This window comes from Rhinopithecus bieti, unplaced genomic scaffold (assembly GCF_001698545.2).
Source record: "Rhinopithecus bieti isolate Rb0 unplaced genomic scaffold, ASM169854v2 scaffold_2915, whole genome shotgun sequence".
NCBI lineage: Eukaryota > Metazoa > Chordata > Mammalia > Primates > Cercopithecidae > Rhinopithecus > Rhinopithecus bieti.
In genome coordinates, this window is record NW_016803881.1 from 676,273 (window position 1) to 693,547 (window position 17,275).

A 17,275-nucleotide genomic window follows, 5' to 3' on the forward strand; every position below is an offset into this window, starting at 1 on the left:
CAGTATTGTCCCCTTAGGGTTCACCAGAAAGACGTTACCGGACCCCAACACTTACCCAAAGTTAGCCTTTGGGTCAGGGTTTCCATAATAGAGTCCATTCCATAGTTGCCAGAAAGATGTTATAGGACCTTGCCACTTACTGCGGGCTTACGCAGTATAATCCCATCTGGGTCACCAGAAAGATGTTACAAGAAAGGGGTCCAGATCCAGACCCCAAGAGAGGGCTCTTGGATCTTGCACAAGGAAGAATTCAGAGCGACTCCATAAAGTGAGAGCAAGTTTATTAAGTAAAGGAATAAAATAATGGCTACTCCATAGACCGAGCAACCCCAAGGGCTGCTGGTTGCCCATTTTAATGGTTATTTCTTGATGATAAGCTAAATAAGGGGTGGATTATTCATGCCTCCCCTTTTTAGACCATATAGGGTAACTTCCTGACATTGCAGTGACATCTGTAAACTGTCATGCTGCCAGTGTGAGTGTAGCAGTGAGGACGACAAGAGGTCATTCTCGTCACCATCTTAGTTTTTGTGGGTTTTAGCCAGCTTCTTTACTGCAACCCGTTTTATTAGCAAGGTCTTTATGACCTGTATTTTGTGCCAGCCTCCTATCTCATCCTGTGACTTGTAATGCCTTAACTGTCTGGGAATGCAACCCAGTATGTTTCAGCCTCATTTTACCCAGCACCTACTCAAGATGGAGTTGCTCTGGTTCACACACCTCTGACAACTTAATTTATTTGCCTCTTTTATCAGCTTTTGCTCATGCATACAGTTGCCTCTCCCATTTAAACCTTAGTACAGTGGTTCTCAAAATGTGGTATGGGGACGGACACTTTCAAAGTCGGCTAGGTTAAAACTATTTTCATAATAATCCTAATGTAATATTTGCTCTTTTTACTTTGTTCTCTTGTGAGCATAATGTGGGTAAAATATATTTTTTTCCTATGAAAACGTGTTACCACATAACAGTTTTATTGTTGATGTTTTAAGTGAGTTGGTAATGATCTTTAACATTTGTTTTTATTTACAACATGGTAAATATTGATAGATAAAATCCACATGAACAAAATCTTTTTTTTGATCTTCAAGTTTTTATGGATATAATGAGTTCTTGAGATAAAAGTTTGAAAACCATTGCCCTTGTCTATCTGCCAGGTGTAAGAACTCCTGTTGACCACATTTGTTACCAGAGGATTAGACAATGAATTGGAGTGGTTTTCTTTGAGTGATAACTTGTCTTGATTGCAAAAATCATCTACGTCAAGATAAACTATAGCTTTTGGCCAGAATGTCATTTAGAAATGCAACAAATGTTAATACAGGATTTCTTTTTGTTTTTCTTGGTGATGTGTAATGGAAATAAACACAATCCTAGTAAAAGGAGAATCATAAACATGGAAAGGATTTGGAACAGTGTCTAGCATAAGAGTAAGCCCTTAACACAGGTAGTGATTATTACTATTTTATTATTACCCTATCACAGTTGCTATTCAGTTATTTATTCAACAAGTATTTATTGAGTACTATATGCCAGGCTCAATGGTCTGCATTGGGGATTCAGTGTTGGGCAAAACACAAACAGTTCTGACTTCAAGGACTTTATAGTCAAGTGAGAGAGGCAGTAGAATCATCACATAAAAATTCTAATTGATCTGATTTTCAGAGTCAGTAAAAGCTTCTTTGAAGAAGTCCCAGTTGAGCTGCAATTTGAAAAATGGGAAGGAGGAATTAAGGAGACACAAAGGAAAGAGTAGCACGCTGAGCATGTTTACAGACCCCGCAGTAGAAAGAGAATGATGAGGGGGCCAATGTGGCTGAAACCCAAAGACTCAGTAACTATTTAAGAGCAAAAGCCACAATTACTTTTGCACCAATCTAATAGTAGTAGTAGTAGTAGGTTAGATCCCAAGCCATTGGGGGATTTTTAAGGCTTTGCTAAGAATTTTAGACTTTCATCACACGATCAGTGGGGAGCCATGGAAAGCTTTAGGAAAAGTGTGGCAACCTTAGATTTGCGTTTTCGAAAGATCACTGGCAGCTGGATTGTAGTGGGGCAAGAGTGACAAGCAGGGAGACTATGTACAGGGTTAAGGTGGTATCCCAGTGAAAGATGGTGGGAGCCTGGAACAGGATAATGGCAGGTAGAAACACAAAACAGTGGACGAATTTGGGATGTACAATATTTTGGAAGTAGGACCACAGGGCCTGGTGATTAACTGAAACTTTTGCACAATAATCACACAAAGTCGAAGAGCCTCCCCAGCAAGATCAGCTAATGGGTTATTGATAAGTTGCAAAATCTTCACCATTCTTCCTTGGCAAAGATTCAAAAGCCCTGGTGATACTCAGGGCCGACAGATTACTCATGCCGCACAGAGCGGGCCCACAAGGCGTCGCTCGCCTTGTGACGCAAGACTTTATTCCCTGGACGTCAGTGGCCTGGAAGCGCAGCGTTTCCTGGGCAACGCCATTGTCGCAGCTCCGGGAGGGGTAGGGATAACTAAAGACAACGCGGCCAGGAGAGAACTCCACAAGAGAGGGAGAGTCAGAGAAAATGGGCAACAAGTGCGGCGGCTTCCGCCATAGCAGGTGATTCGAGGACTCAGCACGAGGCGAGAGTAGGAACCGGGAAGAGCCGGAAAGCCCGCCTGTGATTGGCCCTCCGGGGGTATCGGTCGCTTGTGATTGGTGAGGCCCAAACAGACAGCTGCGTTTTGAACCGCGTATGATTCTGGGTAGCAAAGGCCTTGCAGGGGTCTTAACCGAAAGGGGGAGGGGGAAGGTAGCCAACAAACGGCTGAGCTCACAATCCAGGCCTGGGCGTCCCCCTCCCCCATGGAGAGAGCCAGACAGGAGCCGCCGCCGCAACAGCGCCCGTTGCATCCCGCTCCGCCCCGCTGCCGGTCGGGGGCACCACCTTTTGGGCAGGGGCCGTGGAGCCCCCTCCGTCGCCTCCCACACTAAGCGTGGCCGCCAGTGCGACCTTGGCCTCGTCGTGCGGGGAGTCCGTGGCGTCCGGCTTACAGCCCGCGGTGCGGCGGCTGCTGCAGGTGAAGCCAGAGCAAGTGTTGCTGCTACCACAGCCTCAGGCCCGGGAAGAGGAAGCCGCTGCTTCGCCCGCGCAGGCGCGGCTGTTGCAGTTCAGGCCCGACCTTCGGCTCCTGCCGCCGCCGTCAGCGTGCGAGGGCGCCCCCTCCAGGCCGGAGTTGCACCCGGTGCAGCCCCGGGCGCTGCACTTCAAGGCCAAGAAGCAGGAGCTGGGGCCCGGCCTGGACCCGTCATTGGGTCCTCGTGGGGGCGTCGAGACCTGTCCTAGAGCCTCCAGGGTGGTAAAGTTGGAAGGTCCCGGACCGGCCCTCGGCTACTTCCGAGGGAACGAGAAGGGCAAGCTGGCGGCCGAGGAGGTCATGAGAGACTCGATGAAAGGCGGGGAAGGCAAAAGCCCGGCGGCCATCCGAGAAGGTGTGATCAAAACGGAGGAACCCGAGAGACTCCTCGAGGACTGCAGGCTCGGCGCAGAGCCCGCGTCCAATGGCCTAGTTCATGGCAGCGCAGAGGTCATCTTGGCCCCAACGTCCGGTGCCTTTGGGCCGCACCAGCAAGACCTCAGGATCCCTTTTACTCTCGACACGGTCCCCCCTGGGGCCCGGATCCAGTTTCAGGGAGCTCCGCCTTCAGAGCTGATAAGATTGACCAAAGTCCCCCTTACACCAGTGCCTATTAAAATGCAGTCCCTACTGGAGCCTTCTGTAAAAATCGAAACGAAAGATGTCCCGCTCACCGTGTTGCCCTCAGATGCAGGTATTAGACAGCAGGGGAGAAGGGTTTTCAAAACTGCACCTGTGTTGCCCATAGCTGTTTTGTCAGCAGTTCCCAAGTCTAAACTACAAAAGTAAAGTCATGGAACTGATTCTTTTCAGGGCAGAGTCTGCACAGGTACCACTTCTGATCGACTTGTATATATAGCAGTAGAATACACGAATGCCTTCAAGATTCTCAAGTAGTTTTTTAAAAATCGATTTTAAGGCCCAGTATTTAGATAGGACTAATTTTTGTACACAAAATAGAGGTATTTTCTAGACAGCACAGAGCCCTCAGTTTATATGCTACAAATAATCAAGATTAAAAATATTATAATAGCTCAGTACTTTTATATGTGTCAAGATAGAAGTAATGGTGTTTAATGAAAAAAGTGATTATAATTAAATAGGAAAATTTATACCCATTATAGAGGCTATCTTTAAAAATGAGCAATAAACATTCTTCTAGCAGAAAACAGTACGTGATTCGATGTAATATTTTAGTGTTTATTCCTCTGAAAGGTAAGGACTTATAGAAATACTGAAAATAATACGGTAGAATAAGGCATAAATATTGTTTTTAAAGAAATGACTAGTCGCAGCGGTAACAAGTACAAATAGATGTTTTTATTTCTATCCAGTATTTCCAGATATAAAGTTAGCAAATTCTTATTTTACAATTTAGTTCACACAGAACACTTTGCCGGTGAACATCTTGGAAAGTCATATTAATCTTTGGTTCATATTTTCTTTATGTTTATTTTTTTAAATTTTCTGTGTTGATTCTTCCTCTCCACTCCACTCTGTTGCTTTTCTCTTTAGTATTTTTTAGATTTTTGTTTTCTAAAGGAAAGAAAGGGAAAGCTTTCTTTATACTACTTATTTCATCCTTAGTGTTTTAAGGAATTTTAATATATCAGGCAATCCTAAAATATAAATTTATGGACGGTTATTTTTGATAAAATACATGAGAGATGTGAATTTGGTAGCTTCCTTTGTTGAAATTTCAACTGGCTCCGTGACTTTCTTCTTTTAAATTTTATTTTATGAAAAAGAGATGCCCATCTCGAACTCCTGAGCTGAAGCAATCCTCCGCCTCGGCCTCCCAAAGTAATGGGATTACAGGTGTGAGCCATTGTGCCTGCCTTCCCTGACTTTCAAAAAAATTACTTTTATTATTTCCTCTCATTTTTTTTCTGAAATATTGGCAGAGAGGTTCTAGGAACGAAGGTCAGAAGCAAATGTGAGCCATTGCATCTGCCTTCTGTGACTTCCAAAAAACTTTTTTTGAGACCGAGTCTCACTCCGTTGCCCAGTCTGGAGTACTGTGGCATGATCTCAGCTCGCTGCAACCTCCACCTCCTGGGTTCAAGTGATTCTCCTGCCTCAGCCTCCCAGGTAGCTGGGACTACAGGCATGAGCCACCACGCCCAGCTAATTTTTGTATTTTCAGTAGAGATGGGATTTCACCATGTTGGCCAGGCTGGTCTCAAACTCCTGACCTCACGTGATCCACCTGCCTTGGCCTCCCAAAGTGCTGGGATTACAGGCGTGAGCCACCAGGCCCGACCCAAAAAATTATTTTTATTGTTTTCTCTCATCTTCTCCCAGGACACAGGACTAGTGTTGATGATTCCACTTGGTGGGAGCTTCAGCTTCATAGTGAAATACAACTAATATAGTATTATAATTTGATAAATATTTTTGCTTGAAAGGACACAAGAGCAGCATGTAGATGAGTTCCTGTGAATGTTTAGAGAACCTCTACCTAGCTAAGTTATAGTCACGAGTAAGTAATGTGTGGTTCCTGTCCCTTAATGATAGAATATTTTTATTGGTAAACAAACTAAATGTTAATTATTGTTAGAGGTACTAATAATACAGATCAAAGAAGTAATAAGCCAACAATTTACTCTCTTCAACGTGATTATTTCCACAGTATCTTCAACAGTATTATTCTCTTTGAGGAAAAGGAGTCATTCTAAACTACAGTTCAGAATGGCGAGTTCAGGGGATGTAAGGAATTGTGGAATACTGGCATGTTTTTTTTGGTTATACTGAAGTGTGCATTTCCTCCACCTATTTCAAAAATAAGTATAGACGGAGGTGCACTTTACCTTAAAATTGTGTGTGTGTGTGACACATTAATTTAGCCTCTTAATTTTTGTCATGTAGGCATACCAGACACTCCCTTCAGTAAGGACAGAAATGGTCATGTGAAGCGACCCATGAACGCATTTATGGTTTGGGCAAGGATCCACCGACCAGCACTAGCCAAAGCTAACCCAGCAGCCAACAATGCAGAAATCAGTGTCCAGCTTGGGTTAGAGTGGAACAAACTTAGTGAAGAACAAAAGAAACCCTATTACGATGAAGCACAAAAGATTAAAGAAAAGCACAGAGAGGAATTTCCTGGTAATCAAATGAAATAATGCCTCTTACTTCTTTTAAATGAATTTATTTAGTTAAAGGATTAGGGTAGGTTGAATTTGAAAGACAAAAATGTATAATTTTTTTCTGGTATGTACAAAAAAGAGAAGAATGACTAATATAACAACAATTGACATGACGCACTGGGCATGAGTTTCCTTAAATGGAACCAAGCAAAGGGATATCTGAGTTCATATTCACCAACCCATACAAATCAGAGCGCAAGCGGTTCCATTGTGATTTTGATTTAGATAGATATAAATTTAATGAAAGTACATCTCGAAAGCTTTAGGCTATAATTTTGCAAGTAAACTATAGAAGTGTTAAAATGACAGCAACAGAAAAAAAATGCAGTCTACACTTAATGAGAATGCAGGGATTGTCACCATATTCCATTTTAACATATGATTGTCAGAACATAGTCCTGCCTTCTGATTGACAGATTTAGCCCTGTCATGATATAGTGTGAAATAAATCCGATTTCTCCCTAGCAGTGAGAACACAGGGATTAAGCTTGGGAAAATACAAGTATGGCCAGCATGTCTGTGCAAGGTGGGACAAAACTTACTATTTTCTGAAATATTGGGAGAGAGGTTCTAGGAATGAAGGTCAGAGGCAGCACCTGTAGGGAACCAGTGATTGTTCTGATTACACAGTGGCTGCAAATGCCATAGTTCCACTGGTCTGACTTTGGAAGAAATTGAGTTATTTGTGGACTTGGAGATTGCTGAGTTTAGGAGAGTGGCTTTTCTTGAACTAGGCATAAAAATAGTGACTGATTGGCCAGGTGCCGTGGCTCACACCTGTAATCCCAGCACTTTGGGAGGCCGAGGCAGGTGGATCACGAGGTCAGGAGATCGAGACCATCCTGGCTAATACAGTGAAACCCCATCTCTACTAAAAATACATAAAAAAAAAAAAATTAGCCAGTCATGGTGGTGGGCATCTGTGTCCCACCTACTTGGGAGGCTGAGGCAGGAGAATGGCGTGAACCCAGGAGGCAGAGCTTGCAGTAAGCTGAGATCTTGCCACTGCACTCCAGTCTGGGCGACAGAGCGAGACTCCGTCTCAAAAAAAAAAAAAAGAAATAGTGACTGATCATTAGTGACTATTGCATTGTAAGATATAGACAATTGTATCTTACAGAATGTGAGGAAATGAGGAGATGAATAATGTCATAGTGAGGCATTGTTTGATAAGGTGGAGGAAAGCCTTTGGGATTCAAGTACAGCGGTTTTGATGTTGACTGTACTACAGATTCATTCTGTGTCATTGGTTATAAAACATTTGACCCTTGGCTGGGCGCAGTAGCTCACGCCTGTAATCCCAGCCCTTTGGGAGGCCGAGGCGGGCAGATCACGAGGTCAGGAGTTCGAGACCAGTCTGGCCAACTAAAAATACAAAAAATTAGTCAGGTGTGGTGGTGTGCACCTGTAATCCCAGCTGCTCAGGAGGCTGAGGCAAGAGAATCGCGTGAACCTGGGAGGCAGAGGTTGCAGTGAGCCGAGATTGCGCCATTGCACTCCAGTCCAGGCAACAGTGCAAGACTTCGTCTCAAAAAAAAAAAAAAAAAAAAAAAAAAATGACCCTCTTCCTTTCAATTATGAGTTATAACATTGGTCGCTAGTCAGGAGCTATTTGGATATGTATGTTAAAATACACAGTGGAGAAGTCATTCACTGAACTGATATCCCGGAACTGGAAAAGATACTTTAGACAATAATTTGTTTTTAAAACACTTTAAAGTGCTTTGCATTTTAGTATGAAAAAAATTATTTAAAGGCTAAATAGAGGCTACACATTTAAACATATTTTGTCTTCTATAGGTTGGGTTTATCAGCCTCGTCCAGGGAAGCGAAAACGATTCCCTCTAAGTGTTTCCAATGTATTTTCTGGTACCACACAGAATATCATCTCTACAAATCCTACAACAGTTTATCCTTATCGCTCACCTACATGCTCTGTGGTAATTCCCAGCCTACAGAATCCCATCACTCATCCAGTTGGTGAGTTAGTTTTATCGTAGATTACTATTTTTTAAATATCTGCAAGAAAATTTTACCTCAAGTTTGAAGTTTTCTTTCTGTTAGTCTTAAGAATTTGGAACAACAATATTAAGGAAAAAAAAGAAGAGGGAAAGTGAGAACATTAAATAGGAGAAGGAAAAATTTCAGTAGAGATCAAAACACTTGGTTTGCCAGAGTAGCAAATAATCCATGTGTAAAACCTCAGACCTTTTAAGCAAATCAGGATGGACCCATAGATTAGGCAGATAATGCAGGAAATGACTGAGGTAATTCAATAGGAAAAAGGAGAGTCTTTTTACTAACAGCATAAAAGAATGTCTTGATAATGGGGTATGAGGCATCCTGTCCTGGAACTTAGTAATGATACTGATTTGTTGAGACCATTCTCTCACTGCTCTAGAAAAGCAGTGGAAGTAATCTATTTTCTAACAAATATTTGTTTGGTTCATTATATTAATCTTTCTAAATGTCTCCTCTGAGTTCTTTACATTCCTGTTATTGATTTTGAGAACCAAAAATTGAGAAGCTAATATCTTAATAACTTGTTATAGGGCTATCCATCATTGGTTTGTTTTTCCAGAACATTTTTTTTTTTTTTTTGAGACAGAGTTTTCACTCTTGTTGACCAGGCTGGAGTGCAATGGTGCAATCTCAGCTTACCACAACCTCCGCCTCCCGGGTTCAAGCAATTCTCCTGCCTCAGCCTCCTGAGTAGCTGGTATTATAGGCATGTATCACCATACCCGGCTAATTTTGTATTTTTTCTGGAGATGGAGTTTCTCCATGTTGGTCAGGCTGGTCTGGAACTCCCGACCTCAGGTGATCCACCTGCCCCAGCCTTCCCAAGTGCTGGGATTATAGGAATGTACCACCACAGCCAGCTAATTTTGTATTTTTTGTAGAGATGGGGTTTCTCCATGTTGGTCAGGCTGGTCTGGAACTCCTGACCTCAGGTGATTTGTCCGCCCTGCCTCCCGAAGTGCTGGGATTACAGGCATGAGCCACCATGCCTGGCCCCCAGAACATGTTTTAACCATTTTTAAAGGAGAGCTTTATACATTCACTGCTTGCTGTCACTTTTTTTTTTTTTTTTTTTTTTTTTTTTGAGACAGGGTCTTACTCTGTTGCCTAGGCTGCAGTGCAGTAGCGGGATCACAGATCACTGCAGCCTTGTCCTCCTGGGCTCAAACGATTCTCCCACCTCAAGCTGGGACTACAGGTGCACACCACCATGCCCAACTAATTTTTGTATTTTTTTAGAGATGGGGTTTTGTCATGTTGCCCAGGCTGGTATTGAATCCTGGGCTCAAGTGATTGAGCCTTGACCTCTCAAAGTGCCAGGATTATAAGTGTGAGCCACCACACCTGGCCCACATTCTTGAAACTACTAAGACTGCTTAAACCTGCTTTTTCTATTTTTTTTTTTAACCTGTTTAAATCCTTCTGGTAATAAAGCCAGCCATATGAGCTGAGAGTTTTAGATGCCTTGGAAACTGACTTATTAGAATTTTAGGCATTTTCAGTGTTGTTGTTGTTGTTTTTAATGTATCATTTTAGCAATTGATAGCAACAAGCTATATTCCAGATGTCTAGACTCAAGAGAGAGATGCAGAAAGCTGATCCTATAGCCCTGTTCTCTCCTAGCACAGTCAGGGACTCTCAGTCTTCACTATTTGGTAGTGACTTCTTTAATCTTGTATTTCAACACAGGCTTAATTATGACTTTTTTCGCTTACCTTGTTTTTTCTGTTACATTATTTATTTATTTTTTGAGACAGAGTCTTGCTCCATTACCCAAGATGGAGTGTAGTGGCCCGATCTTGGCTCACTGCAGCCTCTGCCTCCTGGGTTCAAGCAATTCTCTCACCTCAGCCTCCCGAGTAGCTGAGACTACAGGTGCACACCACCATGCCCATCTAATTTTTGCATTTTTAGTAGAGATGGGGTTTCACCATGTTATCCTGGCCTCAAGTGATCCACCCATTTCGGCTTCCCAAAGTGCTGGGATTACAGGTGTGAGCCACCATGCCCAGCCTGTGTTATGTTATGATTTCTGTTTTCATAATATAAGTTTCTTCTTTTTATCCCTTTTTCCAAGACCTCACTTACATCTGCTTCTACCAACTGTTAAATTCTGCATATTTTCTCTTCCCAGAAATAGAATTAACAGTGTTCTCATTTGAAGCAGCTGACATTTGATATATTTTATGCCATTCTGAGCAAAGATAAGGGTTGAGTAGAAACTGGAAAATTTTTTCGAATGTTGGCAGGGTTCTTTCTCCATGATGTTGTATTTAAGTATGGTAGGCAGAATTATAGGAAGCATTTCAGAGCTATGCACAACAGTAATCAGATCTAAGACAACAATTATTTTTTTGTTTGTGCTTAGTTTTTTGTTTTGTTTTTTACAGTATCCCTTATTTCTGGTGCTATGTAGTGTCAGTAAAGATTCATTTCTTGGGCCAGCTGTGGTGACTCATGCCTTTAATCCTGGTGCTTTGGGAGCCTAGGAATTCGAGACCAGCCTGGGCAACATAGCAAGACCCTGTCTCTAAAAACAAACAAAATTATTTCTTGCATCTTAAAAGATAAACAAAGAACATTATCTTATAAGCATAATTTGGGAATTATTAAGATATACACCTTAATAATAAATCATGAAATTTATCTGCTATTTTATTCCCCAATCATATAGCTTTGAAATATATTCTTATAGATCGTTCTCATCAACTTGGCGTTATATTACTTAGAGAAGTCAGTATCACTTGCAAATTTGGAAATTTCACTGTATATTTAATATTCTAAATCATTTGTGAAGCTTTTAGAACAGATTATAGCACATCTCTTGTGTGCTATAATCTTGGGGAATCATAATTTTAATATCTTGTAATGTGCAGATGTTAGTTTATATACTTTTTTTGTTTGTTTCAAGTAATTTCATATTCTAAATATGAAGTGATAATTTTGTTTTTCAAGCATGTTTGCTTTATTTCCATGGAAGAAAGATACCAAGATAGTGAGGTATGTGATTTTTCTCATATAGAAACAATTTGCTCTTTTTCTGTAGCAAGCTTTGCGCATTAATATCATACTGTATAGATTTCACCACCATTTCAGGTGTAGATAATAGACTCACCAAGCTAGAGTTCTCAAGGTCACTAGTTTCAATAGCTGGAAGTCATATTAACTTGCTAAAAATCTCTGGCAGAAGCCATTTGTACCTACTTTGTCTAAAATTTTCTCAGTTCTACCTTGAGGTTTTAAAAAAATTTTTTAATGTTTATATTTATATATATATTTGAGACGAAATCTCACTCTGTTGCCCATGCTGGAGTGCAGTGGCGCAATCTCAGCTCACTGCAACCTCTGCCTCCTGGGTTCAAGTGCTTTTCCTGCCTCAGCCTCCCTAGTAGCTGGGATTACAGGCATGTACCACCATGCCCAGCTAATTTTTGTATTTTTAGTAGGGTTTCACCATGATAGCCAGGCTGGTTTTTCAAACTCCTGACCTCAGGTGATCTACCCACCTCTGCCTCCCAAAGTGCTGAGATTACAGGTTGTGAGCCCCCATGCCTGGACAGAGGTTTGTCTTTTTTTTTTCTTTTCTTTTCTTCCTTTAAAAAAAAAAAGTCTTAGGTGAATGCCATCTAAGATCTATTTATATTCTTTTTGTCAATTGAATACGGTAGTTGATCTAATATTTTTAAGCTATTTGCTTTGAAATTAGTTAGGGTTCAGAAACCTTCTTAAGGTCTTCTTTAGTAGAAATAATTTATTGTGTCTGTCTCTTCTCTTTCAGTTGCTGTTTATACCGTAATGACTAAATAATTCCACTGATTCTTTCCTTTTTGTAAAAATATTTGGAGTCAATTGGTATTGACTTTGAGGTCTCTCAGATGTGGCTCCTTCTGTTTTCCTTTGGACTGCCTAACGTTTTTGCATTTGCCTCACCACAGTTGGGCTTATTTGTACATTTGGACAAGCTTTTGAAGGTTTTTTGTTGTTTTGTTGTTATTTTGTTATCATTTTTTATTTTTTGCCAGTTAGCCATAGTAACTGTGACTTTGAGGCACATTTCTTTCTTCTGTGTTTTTAGCATTGTTGTGTAAAATAATCTCCATTTTCTATGAACTTTTTATTTTAATCTCTATCAGCCTTTTCCCTAGCCAGTATCAATATTCCAAAAATTGAATAACCCCAGGGTAGATTTTTTTGACTTTCTCTTTAACCAGGATCATAAATTTAAATATGTTGTGATTACTACTGCATAATATTTCACACACTGAATTAATGGATTTTCTAGTAATATTTCTCCATTATTTGGCTCTCAATCAAGCTTTTTCTTTTCTTTTTTTTTTTTTTTTTTTGAGAGGGAGTCTTACTCTGTCTCTCAGGCTAGAGTGCAGTGGCATGATCTCTGTTCCTTGCAACCTCTGCCTCTCAGGTTCAAGCGATTCTCCTGCCTCAGCCTCCTGAATAGCTGGGACTACAGGCGAGTGCCACCACGCCTGGCTAATTTTTGTATTTTTAGTAGAGATGGGGTTTCGCCACATTGGTCAGCTTGGTCTCGAACTCCTGGACTCAAATAATTTGCCCATCTCAGCCTCCCAAAGTGCAGGGATTACAGGCATGAGCCACTGCACCCGGCCCTCAAGCTGATTTCATTTTACTGGGTATTCTACCAAACCTTTTTGTTCTAATCAATCACTTGTCCTGTACTAGATCTTCCCAGTACACTTTTATCCCGTTAAGATATTCAGTAAATATATGTGAATTGTGGCAGTTTAATTTGGTATTCTCCCCTGTGACAGTGAGTTTTATCTCAGATATCTTCTGAGTGAATTCCAGTGGCACGTTTGTATGCCTGCTTACCTGCCGCCTTCACTACTAAGGTTTATTAAATCCTATTATGGGGCAAACTCTGCTAGGAACAATATATAAAGTTTTTTTATAGTCTCTGCTGTCAAAGAGTTAATAAGGTAGTCGTAGCAATTATAGATATAACTACTTTTACTATTTCTTTGATAGAATCTGTCTTGTCTGGCATTATTATTATTATTATTTGAGATAGAGTTGTGCTGTTACCTAGGTGGGAGTGCAGTGGCATGATCTCAGCTCACTGCAACCTCCACCTACCAGGTTTAAGCAATTCTCCTGCCTCAGCCTCCCGAGTAGCTGGGATTACAGGTGCATGCCACCATGCCCGGCTGATTTTTGTATTTTTAGTAGAGATGGGGTTTTACCATGTTGGCCGGGCTGGTCTTGAACCTCTGACCTCAGGCAATCTACCTGCTTCAGCCTCCCTCCATCTATCTGTTGGGATTACAAGCGTGAGCCACCACGCCCAACCCTTGTCTGGTATTATTTTTATGTCTGGTGCATTGTTTACTCTGTCACTCACATTTAGTACTATCTCCCAAGCTCCTCTTTCTAGTTCTTTTTTTTTCTGTAAAGATGGGGTCTTGCTAGGTTGCCCAGTCTAGTCTCAAACTCCAGACTCAAGTGATTCTCCCATCTTGGCCTTCCAAAGTGTTGGGATTACAAATGTGAGCCGTGGCACCCAACCTGTTTCTAGTGTCTGAAAGTTCTTATGTTACTGGCACAAGGTTCTTGGCTCTCAGTGTAACAGAAATTAACAAGAGACCAGGCAAATTTTTCCTAGACAGGGGTTGTTAGGGCTTATGCCTGGAAAGATTGGGCATTAAGAGAGACAGCGCAGGAGAAAGGGTTCTCTGGCTGGCTCTCCAAGGGAGTGCACTGTGGTGTCTTAAGGAGGGTGATATGCGTAATTCATGAGGCAGGTGAGTGTCATTACATATGCAGGCTGGAGTGCAGGGTGTGCAGACAAGTAAGGAATCATGCTAACTCATATGTTGATCATGATCAGAAAATCTCCCTGGGTGGAGATTTTAGTATTTCAATCCTAGAAATTTTACTGTTACAATCCTAGGGGTTAGGATTGTCATTCTAATTCTAGATTGTCATTCTAAAATTCGCCAGGAGGCCATTCTCACATGCAGGCGATAGAGTTAACTCCCTTGAGTAAGATTTATGGTGGAATGCTGCTTAGTTTTTTCAGACAGCTTGCAAGCTCTCTAGCCAATGGGTATGGTGTCAGTGCGGGTGGTGCTGCAAGGTCTGGTGGTCAGTGGGCATGTATGGAAAAAATACGTAAGTGAAGATGAGATGAGTCCCCCCCCATCCCACTACCCTGTCTCGCTTATAGCATGGTAGTCTGGAATTCTCTTCAGATCTTTGATTACATGTCTTTGATGTCAGTTATGCCAGCATCCTCCTTTTATATGAGTATTCCTATTCATTTAAAGGCTTTGAAACTTTTATAAAAGCTGTATCCATTCATACTTTTCTTAACTATTTTTTATTAACCAGGTTCTGGCTAGATACTGGGATACAAATAGGAATTGAGAGTTCCTGCTCTCAATCTCCCAGTTTGGTGATCATGGTTGGGGTGGCAGACATGCAAATAATCACAAAAATTTACACTATTTCCTGATAAGTGATAGATTTACGAAGTTTGGAGGGAACGTGGACAAGGGAAATTAAGCTGTGCTCGATAAATCAGGAAGGGCCTGAGTAGGGCCTGGCCTCATAGATAGGAGGGCTAGTCCATATAACCTCATCAGGTGAGAATCAGGGCAGCATCATTACATCCTATTTCTCTACTTCACTGGGTCAGAGGCCATCTTCAAACAGATGGCTATGTCCTTTAATTCCCTACTTCCTGCTTTAAGAGGGGTATTATCTGCTTTATCTGGAGAAAAGGAAGGAGAGGGAAGTCACCTGGATGAGGCTGGAAAAAGATCCACATTTCTTTCAGTCTCTGACAGAGACATGTCCAAGCACAGAATTTCTTGAACTGCATCTTCTTTATTAATGGATTCGGAACCGTATTGCAATACACTAGATCATGACTCTCTTGCTGTGGCATCCATCTGTCTTTCATCAGGAAAGTTGAATTAAATTTAGGCTAGGTGTGTCATTTGGGTCACTTAGCAGCTCAATCAGTAGTCCTGTCTTCTTCAGGAACAGAAAGCTAAAACATAATTGTTTCACCTACCTTTAAAAATTCTGCCATATCTTTCATGCTCTGCTGCAATAGTATTCCTTTTATATCTGTCACCAGTGGTTGACATGTGGCAAGTCCTGTTCTCACTTGGAAATTTCCTTTCGTATTCATATTGAATACAATAGAATGAAATAATTTTGTTGTTTAAGTTTTTTCGGCTAAAAAAATTGTGTCATTTGTAATTTAGTTTAATATAGAGAAGTTTATAAAAGAAAAGAAAAATGACCCATACTGCTACTCTGAAACCCCTAGTAATATTAAAAATAAGATTAATATATTTAGGTAAACAGAACATTCAAATAGTACCAGTAGGTAAAAAATGAAAGTCTAGCTTTTCCTCCTGCCCCACTGCCCTGTCCCCTGTCTTAGATCATGGCTCCTTAAAGGTAACTAGTGTCAATAGCTTCATATTATTATTATTTTTAAATGTGTATATGCATACCAGCATTTATTTGTTTTCGGTCTTTTAGTATATCTATCAATAATTTTATTCATTTGTTTATTCATCTAAAAAATATTTGTTGAGGGCCTCTTCTGTGCCAGACAGAACGTTTCACCCTGGGGATACAACAGCAAACAAAACAGAAAAGGTTGCTCTTCTCATGGCACTTAGAGTCTAGTTGGGAGAGAGAGACAAAAAATGTAAATAAACAAGAAAATAAGATAACTTCAGTTTGTTCAAAATGCTGCAAATGAAACAGAGTGGTTTGATGTGATGATGCAGTTAGGTAAGGTGGTTGATGAAGGCCTCTGCTTATACAATTTATTAAACTTCACTGAAAGAAGAAAAACATGGAATGACTCAGTTGATTCTTGATTTATGCTATTTTTATTTCTAAAGGTGAAACCTCACCTGCCATCCAGCTGCCCACACCTGCAGTCCAGCGCCCAAGCCCCGTCACACTTTTCCAGCCCAGCGTCTCCAGTGCTGCTCAGGTGGCTATCCAGGATCCAAGTCTGCCGCTCTATCCAGCACTCCCGCCCCAACGCTTTGCTGGGCCTTCCCAAACAGACACTCATCAGCTGCATTCTGAAGGCACTCACACTGTGAAGCAACCCACCCCTGTCTCTCTAGAGAGCACCAACAGGATTTCAAATAGTGCAAGTACTGCCCATGCCAGATTTGCAACTTCGACCATCCAGCCTCCTAAGGAGTATTCCAGCGTTTCCCCTTGTCCCAGAAGTGCTCCAATCCCCCAGGCTTCTCCCATTCCACACCCACATGTCTACCAGCCCCCTCCCCTTGGCCATCCAGCCACACTGTTCGGGACACCACCAAGATTCTCTTTTCATCACCCTTACTTCCTACCCGGACCTCACTACTTCCCATCAAGGTAAATTAACATTTTTTTCCCTTTTACCTAAACATTCAACTGATGAGTTTTTACCTGTGATAACATTTTTTGTTTGTTTTTAAATACTTAAAAGGGGACTTCTTCAATTCTGCTGAATAGGAGACAAGCAGTTAACATAAATAGATGGAGAGGGCCAGGTGAGGACTGGGAGAGCTAGAGAGAGTGCATGCTCTAACTCAGCTCCAGCTGACTCTTGTTATGTAAGAATATAGGCTTCAGGCTAGGTGCAGTGGCTCATGCCTGTAATTCCAGCACTTTGGGAGGCCAAGGTGGGTGGGTAACTTGAGGTCAGGAGTTTGAGACCAGCCTGGCCAACATGGTGAAACCCTGTCTCTACTAAAAATACAAAAATTAGCCAGGCATGGTGGCATGTGCCTGTAATCCCAGCTACTCAGGAGGCTGAAGCAGGAGAATCACTTGAACCCGGGAGGCAGAGGTTGCGGTGAGCTGAGATCACACCACTACACTCCAGCCTGGGTGACCATCTCAAAAAAAAAAAAAAAAAAAAAAAAAAAAACACAAAAAAAAAAAAACAATATATCTCCCCCTTTAAACCCCCCCCCCCCCCCTTTTT

General features: G+C 41.5%; 1 protein-coding gene across 1 annotated transcript in view; it reads left to right on the top strand.

Moving 5' to 3' along the window:
* Positions 1-2,294: 2,294 nt before the first annotated feature.
* SOX30 (SRY-box transcription factor 30) overlaps positions 2,295-17,275 on the top strand; it is a 25,547-nt gene continuing 10,566 nt past the window's right edge. The window contains 5 exon segments of the mRNA XM_017856728.1: positions 2,295-2,892; positions 2,895-3,803; positions 5,978-6,217; positions 8,059-8,238; positions 16,188-16,680. Coding sequence (XP_017712217.1) covers positions 2,838-2,892; positions 2,895-3,803; positions 5,978-6,217; positions 8,059-8,238; positions 16,188-16,680 — 1,877 coding nt within the window. The 5' untranslated portion in view covers positions 2,295-2,837.